The following is an 18,964-nucleotide window of genomic DNA, read 5'->3' on the forward strand; positions in this document are numbered from 1 at the left end:
ACGTTTTTAGAATGACGAAATGAAGTCAAATTTTTTAGTTTACTTAAATGTCATTTAGCAACTATAAACATTTTTATTGTTTTAGCCAGTTTTTACTGGTTATAACCAGTTTCTGTCTGTAAAAAGCCAATCCTGATATTTTCTGGTATTATCGATGCTATTTTTAATATTATATTGATGCTGCATAATTAAACATTGTTAACAGAGTAAAAATAGTAACATCCATTTTCTGAAACTCAATTTTCTGCTGACATACTATTTTCATCTTATGGAAGAAACTAACTTATGTTCTTTGTGGAATCATAACATATTTTTTTCAAGAGATCAAAATAATTAAAAAATATTTTTATTTGAATTATTAATTAGTGTCATAACTTATCAATGTAACACTAAATGTTATTTATAATATTGCTTTTACAAACTTTTAAATTATAAAAACTTTTAGTGACTGTTGGTTTTATTAACTGAAAATTTAAATTACAAAAAGTCTGCCAACCGTCATAGTAACTGGTACAAATACGCCTGTTACTATGACGGTTGGCAGACGTTTTGCATGACTCTAATATATCTATCCCACTTTTGTATTCATTACCTGTTTAATATAGTTTTTTCTTTTATATTTTATTGGTTATGTACTGGATTTTAAAAACAGTGCAAGAGAGTTTTGATTACTCATCCTGACTATTGAATTTTATTTATCATTTTTTAAGATGTTTTAAACCTTAACACATTGTCTTCTCAATTTTTATATATTTATTTTTGTACTTATAGAAAACAACTGTTATCAAGTGAAGATTCTCTGCAAAATGCGAAAGAGTCTTCTTCAAAAAAGGTATATATTTACAGGGTTATCACTTCACAGGGAAAGCCTGGAAAATACAAGGAATTACCCAAAATAGCAGGGAATTTTGTTTTTTAAAAAATGGTAACCACTGAAAATGGGATTTACGGATGATTGTTAGTGTGTCTACCACTACAAAATTTCAATTCCAATTCACCAGTATACAAGACATGCTGACTCGATTCTATAGTGGGGTACCTTTTCAAAGATGAAGGTTGACACTGTCTATAACCTCTATATCCCCACATTGGTGACCCGGATGTGATATGAACATGCGTACCTTGGCGGAATCGCCCATTTCGATCTGAACATGCCTACTTCGATGGATCCTCCATGTCGAGCAGTTGACTTGTGACTGCGACATTGTCCTCTTAGCGCTGTTGCTACTCACTCTCGATCATACACAACTCTGGCCTGTATACACTCTACTGCTGATGGCGACACGAACGACATTGACAATGAACTTAATATCACTCTCTCGATTAGCACTCAGAAGTACGGTGATCTTAATACAGCTCTCCCGGCTTCTCAAAAAACATCCATGAATCAACTAGTGGTATCAGTTCTTCGAATTCTATCACAGATGTTATTCTGGTGTGGGAGTACTGTAGTGTGCCTACCACTGCAAAATTCCAATTCACCAGTATATAAGGCATGTTAACACGATTCTATGGTGGGGTACTTTTTCATAGAACAAGGTTGACATTGTCGATTACTACTATTTCCCCAAAATGATATTAATCTGGTTCATTTATTATAACATTGTTTGTTTTAAGTATATTCAGCTTTTTTCTCTTAATTTTTCCACCAATTATAACTAGTATAGTTACAGCTCATACTAGGGCACGGTGATTGTGTCTTAACATATTGTGTATTAATATGTGCAGGGAACAACAGTTAAAACGTCATGTTATTTTAGGGAGTGGCAAAAATTGGTCTCGTTTTCAATTAAATGTTAAAAAAAAATTTCTCATTTAAACCACTTTGTGAAATAATGGATTAAAAAAGAAAAATAACTACTCAGATTTGGAAACATTTAATTTGCACAAATAATACAAATTTATTCATTTTATTTCCATAAATTATGAGTTTTAGTAGTAATATTCCAGACAAAGCTGGATGGTTTTTGTGTTTTTTTTTCTCCACTAACCCAGCCAATTATGTTTTAAAATGTATATTTATAAGAAGTAGTTCTGTGTGTGATTTTCTTCCAAATGTTTCCCTTGAAGATCATTTAAAAATATTTTGTTAATTTGATTGATAGATACAATAGTTGGTAGAGAAATAAGTTCTAATTAATTTGCTTTTCATTTGAGCATCAACATCTTTTCTAGTATCATTTGAGTATCAACATCTAGATTATAAATATTTTAGTGGTCGATTTCTCAATCAACTTGGTGAGGTGAAATTTTCTTTAAAAAAAAATCTTTCCTTAAAATTTTTTATTATTTTTTTTTACTTATCAAAGTATGAAATTGATTTAAGCAAATATTAAAAAAAAAAAACAACTATAAGAAAAAAACTTAAAGTAATGAGTCAAAATGAAAAATCGCTAAAAGCAGCTGAAGCCAAATTTTGTCTTATGAAAACAATTTAAATTAAAAGTTAGAAACCAAAAACAATCAAAAACGAAATTCTAAAGACATGCTAACATACGTGTTTTTAGAATTTCGTTTTTGCTTGTTTTTGGTTTCTGACCTTTTATTTAAGGTATTTTTTTTTTTACTTATTCCTATTTTGCTTGCTATATTTTAATGTTTCATATTTTTTAATTCCTTTTTATTATTCATATCCAAATTTTAATCATTGTTTACATTATTTGTTAAGAATAATTGTTATTGTCATTTATTCTCTAGATCAAACTTGAAGGTAATTCCCCTGGGAAAACCAATGTGCTCAGCAATTTATCAGATTCTAGAGTTAACTCTCAATCACCTTCTTCGTCCGTTTTATGTAATAGAAACTCTAAACTGCCTCCACCGCCTAAAAGAAAAACAGGTAGATACGTTTTTTAGCATTGTTTCTGTAAATACCTTAAATTTGTTCACATGTATAAGTGTAGCCACCAAGTCTCCCAGATTGAAGTTTTGGTATCATATCCCATATATAATAAATATCCTTAATTTCACTTGAAAATAAAATTATTTTAGTGCAAAGCTCCTTGAATAATAATTTATGTTTAATATTTACTATGTTATCTGAAACATTTTATATTACACCCTAGTCCTCCCTTTTTTCAATGCAAAACTGTTGTTGTTGTTGTAGTTCATTTACGTCGCACTAGAGCTGTACAATGGGCTATTGGTGACGGTCTGGGAAACATCCCTGAGGATGATCCGAAGACATGCCATCACAATTTTGATCCTCTTCAGAGGGGATAGCATCACCGCTTCAGTACCCCTTCGGCCTGCACGTGAAGTCGAGCTCTTTACGGTAGAACAGTTTAGCAAGGACCCATACCGCACACCCTTGGTCCCTACGCAGACTGATCCAAGTGGTCACCCACACGCACACTGACCTCAGCCAGTGATGCTTGACTTCGATGATCTGCTGGGAACTGTATCTTAATGATCAGTCAATTGCGGGGCCAATGCAAAATGGATACTCATAAAAAAGGGTTCCCACAGTACTTGAAAAACCTTGAAAGTCCTTGAATTTTGTTGAAAAAAATCAGAGCCCTGAAAAGTCCTTGAATTCTGCCATAGGGTACTTGTAAAGTACTTGATTTGTTAGGAATTAAAATAATACTAATCTTTCTTACAAAAAAGCAGTAAAAAAATAAATAAATTCAAAGGAAAATTATAGAAATTTTGATAGATGCAATTTTTAATGCTTGAAGTGTAAAAGGGTTAAAGAAGATGCAAAAATTTTCTCTCTTAGAGTTTTCGCACCAGGTTATTGTTCTTCTCTCTGCTGTTTTGAAGGCAGAAATTTCTAGCAAATTTTATGTTTTGCGGTCATATTTTACAAATGATATATTGTATTTAATCGATTTAGAAATATGTTCAGCGTGTTAACCTCATTATTATGACAGGTTAATATTGTTATCCTATTTGTTCTTTTAATTTATGTACTGATGTTTTGAAGGCTGAAATTTCTAGCAAATTTTACGTTTTGCAGTCATAGTTAACGAATGATATATTGTATTTGGTTGATTTAGAAATATGTTCAATGTGTTAACTTCATTATTACGACGAAAAATAATAAATTTTTTATCATTTATAATCAAATTTTTACATTTAGTTTTTACTGCTAATAAATAAAATTTAGTTCTACAGGTTTCATTAATTATGAATAAACATTGTGATTCACATAAAACTGATTCTTGATTTACGGATTGGAATTAACATAAAATTTTCTATGAATTGCTATTTAAAGGAAAGCGATTAATGAATCACTTATAAAACATTACTTTAAAGTGGTTTGCAAATTACTCATCAGAATTCGTATTAAGGTATTTTATAAATCACAATCAGGATTCACATTAATCACATCAGGATTCACATCATGATTTTCTGAATCATATTTCTGAATCATATAACATGATACATTTAGTAATTGATAGTTCTGAATCATATAACATGATACATTTAAGTAACATGATATATTTAAGTAATTTCAGAATCATGCCTCACAATTCTCATTCTTGTAGTTTACAAATCATGCATTGCGATTCACAAAAGAGAGATTTAAGAATTACCACTCACAATTCTCATCAAAATGATTTAAGAATCACACATAGCTGTTCTATATTAAGCACCTTTTAAACCACAAATTGCAATTTGCATCATAATGATCACTATTCACGTGAAAACTATTGGTTAATCACACAACAGAATTTACATTAAAATGATTTATGTATCACACATTGTGATTTCCGTCTTATTAGTTCGTGCGTTTTGTATCATTTGCTATTCATATTGTTCCAATTTAAAATAAATACACCGCATTTCTATTTAAAAATCGCACATTGTGATATGTAATTTACGCAATCTTCAAGACTTCACCTTTCCTATAATTTTGATTTACGTATAGTATATCTAGATTCGTATAAATGCAATTAAAAAATTACGTTTAGTGAAAATTATGCTTGTTCACAAAATTGTTTTAAAAATCACGCTTCACATTTTATAGATACATTTTAAAGAAAATGAAGCTTGATAAGTCTTAGTTAGGTATCTGTAAAATATTGTTCTATGATAGATTTTATTATGTTCAAAATACATTACTGATATTCTGAAGTAATAAAATAGATAATTTGTTATTAAAATTGAAACAGATGTTAAATGGATATATTTTGATATTTTATCTAATTACATACATTTCCTGTAACCTAAAATTTGATCTAACATATTAAAAAAAAGTATTTATATTTTAATAACCATACACAAACTTTATCAATTCTTTACTATGCTTGTTTAATGTAATATGTATCATTCATTCATTCAATTACATTAATTCTAATGCACATCATTAAATTTTTCGTGAAAAGTTTCACTGATGCTAGTTTTTAAATGTTGGGCTAGTATCCTATGTCAATTTTAGATTGTTTTTTTTTTTTTTTTTTTTCGTCAACTGAAATTTTCCAAAGTGATTTGAAACAGCAATGTAACTATCAACCATTTGTATTATTAGCTGATAAATTTAATTAAATTTTTTTTGTTGCCAAATAAGCATTGTGCATTAAAAATATTCAATTTCTGCTTCTGTGTAATTGTAAAATCTGGTTGACACGTACTTTAGCATGTAACTGTAATACTGAATAAGTCCTTGAAAAATTTGATATTAGGTCTTTGAAAGTCATTGAAAATTCCTTGATTTTTTTAAAAAAAAACTGAGTGGGAACCCTGTAAAATCTGTAATTTCAGCTTTTTTTCTCCTTGGACATGAAAAATTGCAAGATTCTCATAAATTTGAATCATATCTGAAAATCTAACTTAATTGTAGTGTTGTGGCCACCTTGTTCGTTTTTTTAAAAGCCCTTAAAGGTGCATATATCTATTCGAGGTTTGTAAAAAGTGCTTAATTTTCTATCTTGTTAAAAGAGATTTTTTCTTTGCCTTTTCGATTGTCGTTCTAAATAACAAAAAAAATTCAGAATTTTCCCAATTTTTTCTGCAATATTTATCAAAAACTAGTTATTTTATCATGATTATATAAAGTTTTTGAAGATATTTTTGAATTTTATTGATATAACAAATATCTATATTTAATTAAATAACATAGTATAAATTTCAAGTACCTTAGAATGAGGGAAAAGTAATTTTTTGCACTTTTATTGTTGCTTTGTTCTTTTCTATTTTGTATTATTACTTCTTTTTTTTCCTTTTGTTGCTAATTAATGGTTGCATGCTAAAGATTATCAGTAGCTCTGCTACTCTTTAAGCCAGTGTTTCCCAAAGTGTGGTACACGTACCCCAGGGGTACGGGAACAGTTTAGCAGGGGTACGTGTTCTTATGCGAAATATCTTGCAACAAACGAAAATTTCAAAATTTTTTATTTAAAAATAAAGCTAGCCATGAAAATTTATGATTATGTATTTTTCTATTGACTATTTTTTTTTTTGCAGAGTTAACAGTTAATAATTAGTGGTATCAACAGCCAGTTGTGATTTTTAACTTTATTGCACATTTTTTATAGTAAAAAATACGTTCATTTTTTTATTAGTGGTACACAGCATTACGAAAAATTTAGAAAGGGTACACAAAAGTCATAAGTTTGGGAAACACTGTTTTGCTATTTTTCAGAATTTCATTTCTATTACTAATAATTAAAATAAATCGATTTAAATCTTTTGTAGGAAGTATGTAAATGTTTTTAATTCACTATACTTTTTAAGCAAATTGTTTTTCTTTTTTTGTGTATTTCAATGCTGGGAAGGAATTTTCAGTGGAAAAAAATCTTCCTTAATTCAGTTTCTCTGCAGTTAATGGATAAAATTAATGGTGTTGCTATTAGAATTTGGAACTTTATATTAAAGTTTACGACTATCCTTATATATATATATATATATATATATATATATATATATATATATATATATATATATATATATATATATATATATATATAAATATATTAATTTGGAATCTAGGTATTAATTTGGATTTTTTTTTAAGTTAAAATTTCAGTATGTGTTTTTCAAATTTTTATTTTCATGTTTTCTGTTCCTATACAGAATTGTCAATCTCTTTAACACAATTCTTAACAGAAAACTGTAAAATGTGGATTAACTGCTGCCAGACTGTTCTGAAAGAATAAAATGAATGTATTGCATATAGATATTGAAAAATAAAATAAATTTGTAGTATAGACTTAATTTCTTAAATACCTTGAACTTTTTTTTTTAATTCAGGGAAAAAGTTATATCTCTTAATGGATGAAAAAAAATCACTTAGATCGTTTAGTTCTAAACTAGTGTTAACTTTAATTTGGCAACAAAATAATCAATTAAATCTATCTTTGTTATACCAAGAGATTATTACATAACTACGAAGTATCCTGTATTTTACAACTACCTCCTGTTTACCTGTATATTCTCAAATTTCTCCGTATTTGTTGATAAAATTTGTGAAAAAATTGAGCTAAAATATCCGCTGATTTCAAAAATACTTCTCGTATTCCTCAACACATAGTACTATTGCCCCACTGCAGTATATTGAGTGTTAATAGTTTAAGTAAAAATATCCTCAGTGGTAGACGAATTATGAACAAGTCCCCTTGCCTTCATACTAACCATGGGAGTTTTTTTATGGTTTCCATCTCCATGTAACTCAAATGGAGGTTAGTTTCTTCAAAAAGTCCTCCACGAAGACAAATTTCTTCTAATACTTGATCCAGGAGTTCCTTTGTCTTCTGGATATGGTTCAAAGTTAAAAAGCTGCAGAGTATTAGTAGTCGTAAACCCAAAAAATTGGTTCGTCTGTTCAACAACGGTTATAAAATAAATTAGTTATATAATGGTTTATAAAAATCTCTTTTAGATTGATTCATATACATATTTTTTTAATTTTCTAAATATAAGTGCCTACATTATTTCCAATTTTGAGACTTACATGATTATGCCTGATGTAAAATGTTGGCAGGCATGCTATTATTCTAAAACATTTTTGTTTTTTATTTTTGTGAACTGAATCAGAAATTATATTTTCCAGCTTCTAGTAATTTCTCTTTATAACTGCAAAGTTTGGTGTGAGTTGATTCTTACGCACATCATTTACAGTATGTCAGGTTGAATCCTCAGTGTTGGGCTGTCTTATAACTGATATTTTCACAGATATGTTATTCACAAATATTTTTGATTAGTAGTTAATTAGACTGTATCAGTTATTTCTGATGAGTTTTGAAGAATTTTACTTTTTTGAAGTGAAGCTTTAGAATATATTTAGAATTATTTTATTCAAAATATATATGATGCTTTTTAATCAAAATTTTTATATCATACTAGCTGAATATCCCATTCTCAGTGCAGGTTGGAAAAAAAAATTAAAATTCAATAAATCAGTACTGAACAACAAATCTTGCACAAGATTCAGACATATAACAGCACAAGTTAAAATAATTCCAATTTTTTTAATTTTATTTAGTTAGTATTATTTTTCATTATTGCTAGAGACCAGCTTATAATGGTTTAAATTAACCTCAAGTAAACAATTAAACAAAAGTAAACAAAACACCTCTAATTTAAAACTGCACAGTATTAATCAGTTTTAATTGGTATTAAATATACTAATTTTATCTACATTAATATGTTTGTTACCATGATATCAAAAGTACCTATTACCAAAATTATTAAGCACCATTGATGTCACTAATACTATGGCTTTTTTTATGTTCCTTCTAAATGAATTAGTTTTATTTCTCCAATAAGTTTTGCTTTTTAGTACTTAGTTTCTAGTATTATTTTAATTAGTTTCTGTTACCAAAATTAATAAAACGTCATTGGTGCCCAAAATGGTATCACGATTTTCAACTTTTCTTCTCAATGAATTAGTACCATTTCTCCATTCATTTTTCTACATAATACATAGTTTATTTTTTTTATTTCAGTTATAATAACTATTACCAAAATTAAATAAGCATCATATGTGTCAATAACAGTATGGCAATTTACTGCACTTGTACTAAATGAAATAGTATCATTTTTCCATTATGATTTCCCTTTAGTACTTAGTTAATTTTTTTATTCCAATTAGTACCTTTTACTAAAATTATATATGCAATTTTTGACCTATCTGCTAAGCGGTTTAGTACTATTTCTTCATTTTAATTTTGCTTTTCAAAAACTGTTGATTTTAAATTATTCATTTTTATAGAAATATATTTTAAAAGCTTAATTTTAAAAAAAAAGAAACAGGTTGTATCATATTATTTAAGAAATGCTAATTTGGTGATGTAGCTTACCTATGCTACCATGCTCACATTGATAAACTGTTGATAAATAATTAAATATATATGAACATCCAATAAACTTCTTTGTTTTGATTAATGAGAGCTGTCGGAGCTAATAGAGTCAAGTGGACTGTTACGTTTGGTAATTTTTTATTGAATGAGAAAAGAATGTTAGAAAGCTACGCTTGGCGCATTACAATCTCGCCAATGAGGGCGCGGACAAGAGCTATAAGCAAGAAAACATCACTGACGCTATCTTTGAAATCATCTGCATTTTCTTTTATATCAGTGTCGCTGTAACTACCGAAAGAAAAAAGATCGACCGCAAAATCACACGAAAGTGAACTCTTTAAAAAAAAAAAAGGGATTACATATGCGTGTTTTCTTTTTAAGATTCTGCTCTTGTAATAATCATATTAAAAAATATCGGATTTTAAAGACTATTTATATCAATAGCAATAACTGCCAAAAAAAATTAATAAAAAATAGAATGAATATTCTTGCAGAAATTTTTTTTTTTTTACTTCGTTATTCTCAAATGAAAATAGAAAAATTACAATATTTAAAATTTGCTTTGCCTGAACTATAAAGTCAGTTGCAGGTTCCGCAACTAATAACACTAAATAAGAATAACAAATTTTTAAGTTTTTTTCTCAATTGTTTTGGTATGTGCCTTCTAGTTTTGTGCATTTTTTTGTAGTGTTCATGAATGCTGATTTAATGATTATCTACTTATTTTTAGCATCGTGTAAAGAACGGATATTCATCTAGTTATATAATTGTTTATTTTTTCTTTAGCACGCAAATCTATGAAAGCTTCAAATGCTATTGAAACGAGTTCTGAAGAAGATTCAACGAAGCAATTTCCAAGCATCAAAACATATGAAGAAGAGGTGGTTAAAAAAGATTCTTCACCTAAAGATGGAAATAAGACTTCAAAAATTAAATCTGATGATATTGAAGAAAGTAAGGAAGAATCTTCGGAGAAAATTACTTCTTCCAAGAAACCTCAAGCAATTCACCCTTTTTTTGGTATTGTATTTTGAATGGTTATTCTGCTATTAATTTTTATTTTGCTGTACATGCATGATAATTTTGTACTAGTTCTTTTAGCTTATAGGCCGTAGGTATGTTAGTGGAAATTTCATAAGCAATCAGTATCACAATCTTCACAAATTGAAATTACTTTGTGACATAATCAAAGATTTATTGTAATTATTACAGGGTTCCCATGGTCCTTAAAAACTGCTTAATTTTTACTTTCGAAAATAAGGTTCCTTAAAAGTACTTAATTTTAGTTCAAGGTTTTTAAAATTCCTCAATTTTTCAGCATCACTGTGATTGATAGGAACAATTTTTCAGCTCAATTTTTTAAACTAAATTGTTGTTTTTTTATCACTTAGATTTAGACCAGGCATCAAGGGTAAAGCATTTTAGGGAAACAAAAATTAATGTGTGGGGGGCTACAGGCAAGGGGAAGAAAGTGTGTCCTTTCATTAATATATTGGTTCTTTCATTGATATATTCTGCTCTTTGCCTAGAATGATGTTCTATGAGGAGAGTGAAGCATTCTAAAGGGAAAGACTAATGTCGACAAGGGGAATACAGCACATGGAAGAGATATTGCTTTGGGAGGCGGGGGGGCAATTTTTAGGTTCCTAAGTAGAAGACCCGCACTAACCTTCAAAATTAACAGAATTTAAGAAATTCACTTCTACTGGTAACACATCTGCTTGTAGGGATTAAATAAAATGCTAAGAAAAGAAGTATCAGAAATATTTTTGAACTAGAATCCATAATGAAAACTATTTCCTGAAATCTTGAAGAATTAAATGAATTTGTATAATATTTCAATGTGTAATAAGTAAACATAAATTTATAGAAAGCATAGCATTTTTTAAAATTCATTATTGTACTAAAAAAATAAACTGATCTATTAGAAACAAGGTTTAAAAAATCTCAGCCCACCTAGGTTTTTCATCAAAAACCTGGGGTTTATTGGTTTTTTGATGAAAACCTCAAGTTTTTTTCTTTCTTCAAAAATACTTTAAAAAAAATTTTCCTAAGTACTAAATAAAAAAAAACATGGATTTTCTTCAACAAGAAAGTTAAGTATTTAGTAACTATTTATAATTTGTTTTGCTGCAATGTAAAATTTTTGTTTAAAGTTTTAGATTGTTACGCTATTATTTTTATTTCCTAAGGATAAGCAGATTGTTACATAAAATATAAATCTACTCAACTGAAAAATCCTTAGATTTTAATAATAATTTTATTAAGTTAACATTGCAACTTAATATGCTGTTTTTAATTTTTGTTCAATTTTTGGTTGTTTTAAAATTAGTTCATGTTTTTCGCCAGAATGTTTAGTAACATTATGTAGAAGTTAATTCCTAATAACTGGTTTGATTGGAAATAATTTTGTTGAAGTTCATCATAAAAGTAAATATAACACATTTGCTGGTCTAATAGCGAAAAATATAAAAACTTGTTGAAGTAATTTTTTTTACTGTTTTAGTCAAACTTCTTTATTTACTCTTTTTTTAATATACATGAAAAAAATTACAAATTTTAAATTCTGCACTTAATTTTACAATTCAATTTCAATGAAATCATTAAAAGTGGAATGCAGTTTAGTTTTATAGGTTAACTTTTACAATCTGAATGACGTTAACTTTAAACAATCCTTAATTTTTCAAAAAAGTACTTAATTTTTTCAAAAAAAGAAGGTGCCTAATTTTTGCTTTATTGAAGGAGTGGGAACCCTTTATTATGTTTCATTCAACGTGTAATCTATGTTAAATTTGCCTTTGTAAAGTAAATGAAAATAATACTCAGAAAAGTATATACATATTCCTTTTCACTTCAAATTGAATCATAGGGCTTCTATCATGGCTTTCCATCTCACGCTGATATTTTGCCTCTCTTCATGTCCTTCCTATTGTTTTCAATTCGCTTACAATCATTCTGCGCCAAGTATTTTTTGGTCTTCTTTTTCTATTGCCCTGAACGTTCCAAACAAAAATTTGTTCAAAGTTAAATTTTTTAGATTTACATAGAACATGACCAATTCATTTCCATTTTTTAATTTCCAATTGATTACTGTTTTGCTTTTCTAAGGATTTCCACATTACAAATTTTATGGAACCACTGCATACATAAGATTCTTCTTTAACTCTTGTTAATGAATTCTTGAAGTCTTTCCATGTTAACAAGCATTCCTACTTTGCCTTTTTCAAATGGCGCTGCGCCGTACCCCTCTTTTTTTCTTATTGATACTTGATTTTGAGTGTGAACCGTATTATTAATTTGTTTTCAGTAACTTGTTTTTATGTTAGTGAAATTTTTTTTTTTACTTTTAAATATAATCATGTCAATTTTAGATTTATCTAGATAACGTTCACTTTATTAGTTTTTTTCTTATTATTAAGTTACATAAATAGATATAAAAATTATCTGAATCAAAAATAATAATAAAAAAATCTGAAGAAAAAATAATACGAAGAAAATTTCGCAATAAATTCTTTCTTTTCTTTTTTTTTTTACATCTTACTTGTAAGTGAGAAATAGACATTTTATTTATTGTTTATCTAAATAGCCAAGAAAGAGTCTCCTGTAAAATCAAAAAGTGTATCTGAGAGTGAAAAAGAGGAAGAGAAGAATAGCTCATCGGATGGGGAATCTGAGTCCAAGAAAAACAACAAGAATCCTGATGGTAAGTAAAAATGATAAAACTTCTTACTTAGTTACATCATAAGAAATTTGTATTAAAATTTTGATTGTTTAAATAAGGAAATGTTTGTCATTCTAGTGTCATTCCAGATTTTATATGAAAAATGAAAATTCTTAACCCTTTTATCAATCAGACTACTGTGCTTTCACCTGCTTTTTTCTGTAGCAGATTTGTTTCGCACTTGCCATTTGAAGATTGGCATGAAGAAATGTTTCTCTTAAATTTATCCATATTTTATTTAAAACCATCATAGTTAGATTACCATACCTGCCAAGTCTCCTGTTTTTTAACAAAGACTCCGGTATTTTACGACCATTTCCTCTTTACCTGTATATTTTCAAATTTCTCCGTATTTGAAAAAAAGAAAGAAATTGATGACAAAATATCCACTGATGGCAAAAATACTTCTCGTATTCCTCAACAGATGGTGCTATTGCCACTACTGCAATGTGTTGAGTGTTAATTGTTTAAGTCAAGCCGAGATGGCTCAGGGGATAGGGCGTTCGTCTGAGGTGAAACCAGGTTCGCATTCCAGCTACCACGGGTCGATCAAATTTCGCATTCGGCTTGCAACAACCACAGGGCTGAAGTGAAATATCCTCAGTGGTAGATGATTCACGGGCTAGAACCCTTATCGTCAGGCTAATCGTGTGAGATTTTCATGGTTTTTGTCTCCGTGTAGCTCAAATACGGTTTAGTTTCATAAAAAAAGTCCTCCTCAAGGCAATTTTATCCTAATACTTGATCCAGGAATTCCCTTGTCTTCTAGATTGGGTTCAAAATTATAAGACTACGGAGTTGAACTTCAGTAGTTGTAGACCCAAAATTGGGTAGGTTGGTAAGAGCTCCGTTATTTGATTTCTCAATGTTGGCAAGTACGAATTATAATTTCTAATTGGATTAATTTGTTCAAGATCTCTTACCCCCCCCCCCACAAAGTAAACTTTGAAGGGTCCCCATTATAAGTAGTGATTATGAGACAGACTGATTTATGGTCTGACTGGCAGAATAAGTGTAGATCAATCTGGTCACGAAATGCATAATGTTTAATTAAAGCAGTTTTAAATATTTGTTTGATTCCTAAATTCAAGTAATACTCATTGATTAATCAAGTAATACTCTTTAATCAAGCTAAGAAGCAAGAATTACTGTGGGGAGAGTTGATACTTACAATGTCAACCATCATTTATAAAAAGGTACCGCATCATAGAATCGAGTTAACGAGTCTTATATACTAGTGAATTGGAATTACATTTTTGTAGTGGTAGATACACTACAGTACTCCCCCACCAGAATTATATCTGTGATAGAATTCGATGAACGGATACCACTAGTTGATTCATGGCTGTTTTGTGAGAAGCCGGGAGAGCTGTATTAAAATCACCGTACTTTTGAGTGCTGATCGTGAGAGCTGTATTAAGTTCACAGTTGTGGTCGCTCCTTTGTTGCATTTAGCAGTCGAGGGAATAATTTGTACGTTGTGCGTGATTGAGAATGAGTAGCAACAGGGTGAGGGGTTGGATAATGTCGCAGTCACAAGTAGCAAGTCATCTGTTTAATGTGAACCATCCATCAAAGTAGGTGTGTTTATATCGAAGTGGAAGTTTCTGTTAAAGTAGGCATGTTCGCATCACATCCGAAGGTCACCAATGTGGGGAGAGTTGATATTGACGATGTCAACCTTCATCTATGAAAAGGTATCCCAACATAGAATCAAGTTAACATGTGTTATATACTAGTGAATTAGCATTGTATTTTTATAGTGGTAGAAACACTACAATTACTTAGCTAAGTACATTAATAGATGGTGAATTAGCTTAAAACAATCTTAGTATATTTACCTGTGTTTTTTTCATGAGTCTCAAATAAGTTAACATTTAACTTATTTTTAAATTTTTTTTTCAATTTTAGATTCAGAAAAGGTTGATGAATCGCCAAATGAAAAAGCTAAAAAGAAAACTGTAAATTCTAGGTGAATACTTTTTTTAGAAAAAAAAACTTGTTATGTTTATTTAAAAATTTATTTTTTTAGATGTAATCATAAATATTTTTTTTTTTTGTAATTTGTATTATATCCATTGATATTATATAAAGGTCCACAGTGTGCAAAATAAAAAAAAAGATGTCTCCCTAAATAATTTTGTTTTTAATAGTCAAAAATTTTTACTAAATAAGTGACAATCTTTACTAATTTTTAATCTTCTTGCTTTAGATATATTTTCATAAAGAGGCGACAAAAAATTTTAATAAATGTCCTTAAAAAATATTTTAAAAAAAAACTGTAAAGCGAAATAAGGAGAAGGTATAATCTCGTCATCAGCTCAGACGATTATATCCACAAAAAAGAATTTTTTCTAATATTGTATTGATATAGCCAAAGCAAAATATATCAATACAGTAGTAGGAAAAGCACCAAAAAAATTTAAACAAAAGTAAAACATACTAAGCAAAAAATACTATATACAACTTAGCAAGCACAAATTAAAAATTTGTGAAAAATACAGAATAAAATAGAAAATTTAACATATAAAGAGAGTAGCTAACTCTAATGTCTTTCTACTTGCCTGCATCTTATTAAAATGATTTAAAATATTGTCATAACAAGTTTGCCAGATTACAAAATATGAAAATAAAGGCATTCTTATTTTCTATTTTTTGCTTAATATGTTTTATTTTGTTTTATTTTAGTTTCAATGTCTTTGGTGCTTCTCCCTGAATCGTATAGAAAGATAAATTCATATTTTGAAATGTATATTAATTAAGATATATTTTGCTTTGGCCATATCAATGCAATAGTAGAAAGAACTCTTTCTTACAAATATAATTTGACGTCTTATATTATATTTGTGTTGTTTTTGAACTTAATTAATATTTTCAGAAACATTTTATTTATTGAGATTTTTTTCTTCTCTTTAAAATTATCTATTTTTTTTATATTTTTGACTTATTTCATGTGTTTTATGAACTTATGAGTAGTAAGTAATACTTATTATTTTTTTAAAAATTTTCTTTGCTAATCTCTCTTTTATTCTTTACTGTCTCTTTATTGTGTTATATACGTAATATAGTCATGAGCATGGGTGCAAGTCTTCTGTCCCCAGGACGGATTACCGTCTTTCGAAAATGTCCGCGGCCGGAAGCAAGACTGACTATTTAGCAAGCAAGAATACGGAAGCAAGAATACTTTTTAGGTCTACATTATTGGTCTACTTTCTTATGTCCTGTTGTTATTTTATCAAAAGACAGATGAATAGGTATTTTTTGTACAGTATTTAAACTTGATGTATTATGGTAAAGCTTTCTTAGATAGTTTGCATATGTTGAGGGAGTATTGTGTATGTTAGGTATTTCAGTCAAAAAATTTTCAGTCTTGGCCTTTTTTCCAAATTGCACCCATGGTCATGAGATTATTTCCTTTGATGTAGTAATTTTATGGTTTAAAAAAAAACTTTGTTGGAACTTATAGTTTTTTTGCTGTAATATTAAATTAAGATGAAATTATTGCTTAAATAAGGACTTAGACAACTATAGGTAAGTATTTTTAATATTTTTCAAGGTTTTCAGATGGTTAACCGCTTACCAATTTTTTTGGAGAAAAAAAATCCAAAAAAGTAATTATATTTTTAATTTCATTAATAAATACAATGGACTACAACAAAACATAATACACAAATTTTTAGTTGGAATTTTAATTTCGTTTTTATGTGTAAAAAATATTTTAATTTACAATAGGTTTTCTATCCCAAGTTATCTAGGGCAAAAGAAAAAAGTTAAATGTCAGTCTTCGTATATGTTCACATCTTCATAATTTCGAAAATCATCCATTTTCGTATGTGAACGCCATTTTTTTTAAACTTCTTTTTATGCAAATTCAGCAACCATCATGTACACGATTGCACGAAACACGTGTGCAATACCACAGTCCAAGAGCAAAATTCCTGAAAAAAACTTGGCAAAATTCTATTCACAGCAGATTTTTTTCCTTTACTTCCGGCCAAGTGAAAACGTGATAAGACAAAACGTACTGACAAATTCTGCAACGCCTAAGTTTTCTCGGGATAATAAATATTTGCAATATATACATACTCTAGTTAACTCGGGATGATCAGGGAAGCGGTTAACGGTAAACAAACTTCAGTCTTAAAATCTTTCAAATGTAGAGAATTATTTTGACTCAAAAGTTTGATTTATATGTATAATGTCTGGATGTAAAACATTGTATTATGCGGACAGATAACACTAATTTTGTGTTATTATTGATGTATGTTAACTTTATATTTTTCATGATTTTAGGGTTTTATTCATGTTTTTTGCCCACTGATATTAACAGGGATGAGATTTTTCCGCTTTTTAGCGGATTTCCGCTTTTTTCACTTAACTCTTGAATTTCAGTTTTTCTATCAAAATTTCAGATTTTCTAAAAATTTCACTTTTTTTTATAAGTATTCCGCTTTTTCTGAAAATTCACCGATTTTCAAAGAGAAACAGAAAATTACAGAAACTACATAGCTACCAATCCTTTCTCATTTTTACTTATTTTAGCTATTTTCTCCCCTTTTTCACGCAGCAGATAAAATTTTCCGAATTTTTTACCCGCCCTCCAGATAGATCCGATTTTCGTAGTTCAAACGATGCTGCTTCTGACAAGCCTTTTAGAAGTCCCGAGCCTGGAATCTGCAAATATCTCGATTCTTATTCACACGATTTTAATATCAAACATAGCTTTTCATATTTGTATTTGCGCGTTTTAAAAATTCGATATCCCAGTTTGTACTTTCTCATTATCAAAATCGCATATCTTGTTTCATATTCATGTGATTTCAAAATCCATAATTGTTATTCATATTCATGCAATTTTAAGACCAACTATCGTGATTCTTGTAAGAAGTAAATTTTTTATTTAATTAGTTACTATAAAGGTGACTGTTTTTTTTTCTCACGACGATTATTAGCATATGTAAGTTTTACCACATCAGAGAAACTGGAAGGGAATATATATTTAAAACTTAGATTCTGTGCTTGCAAAGAAGAAAAAATAGGATTTGTCACAAGATGTTTGAAGATGAACTAACGTCTAAATATAGCAAACATAAAAGATATAGCAAACAAAAGCAATCACTAAAAAAAGTATTTAATTTAATTTTTTTTTTTTTTTGGAAAAAGAGTTAATTAACTCATCATCAAAATTTTATTTATAATTGCTGTTATTTATGCTATAAAATGCAAAATTCTTATCAAATAAAAAACAATTATCTAAACAGTTGCTGATTGTCATGTAATTTTTCAAACTAAAATAGCAATTTTTGTATGTTAAAGAGTTACTATATATTTCTACTTCACTGTTATTGATGTGTTTCAGAGGGCTCTAGTTAGATTAGACTATAATATAAACATAATAATTCGGTCCATTGTTAAAAGTTTTTTTTCCAATATAATTTAAAAAGTAATATTACCGATATATTTGCTATAAATCACATAACAGTATTTATTAAAAGAAATGAAATATTAATGTATATTCTCAGTAGTTTTAATTTGCTAAACCAGGTAGTTTTTCAAGTAATAATTGTCTCTTATGTGAACTGAGGAAAAATATAATTTCTAGCTTTATTTTTTCAATTGGTAATTTTTATTTTCACTAAATGTTAAGTATCAATGTAATCATTTATATAATAATAGATTAGTGCACAATTGTATGTCAACACATTATTTATTACCTTAAACTGTCTGGAATTTATTATTATAGGGATGCGCTTGCGTAAAATTTAGCTTTTTTGCCTTTTTGCTAATCTCATCCCTGTATTAAGACATCGTTCTCAATTGATTTATTGTGTTTTTCCTACAATTCATGCTGAGGGTATTTTTTTCTCTGTAGCAGGGTTTGTTGATTTAAATCAGCTTGATTTAGATCACGATTTAAATCAGCTTGATTTAGATCACGATTTAAATCATATGATTTTCAAAAAAAATCGCGGATTTAAATCAAACGATTTTTTAAAAA

At 28.5% G+C, this 18,964-nt stretch overlaps 1 protein-coding gene across 2 annotated transcripts in view; it reads left to right on the forward strand.

The window, feature by feature from the left end:
• Window positions 1-18,964, forward strand: part of DNAlig1 (DNA ligase 1) — a 64,877-nt gene that overhangs the window by 12,086 nt on the left and 33,827 nt on the right. For both annotated transcript variants that reach the window (XM_087158260.1, XM_087158259.1), the window contains exons 8-12: window positions 772-832; window positions 2,698-2,839; window positions 10,032-10,265; window positions 12,832-12,948; window positions 14,878-14,938. In XM_087158260.1, the coding sequence (XP_087014386.1) occupies window positions 772-832; window positions 2,698-2,839; window positions 10,032-10,265; window positions 12,832-12,948; window positions 14,878-14,938 (615 nt within the window). The remainder of the gene's footprint in view (window positions 1-771; window positions 833-2,697; window positions 2,840-10,031; window positions 10,266-12,831; window positions 12,949-14,877; window positions 14,939-18,964) is intronic.

This window comes from Parasteatoda tepidariorum, chromosome 2, assembly GCF_982258835.1.
Source record: "Parasteatoda tepidariorum strain Cologne lab strain chromosome 2, Ptep-v5.0, whole genome shotgun sequence".
In the NCBI taxonomy this organism is placed as follows: Eukaryota; Metazoa; Arthropoda; class Arachnida; order Araneae; family Theridiidae; genus Parasteatoda; species Parasteatoda tepidariorum.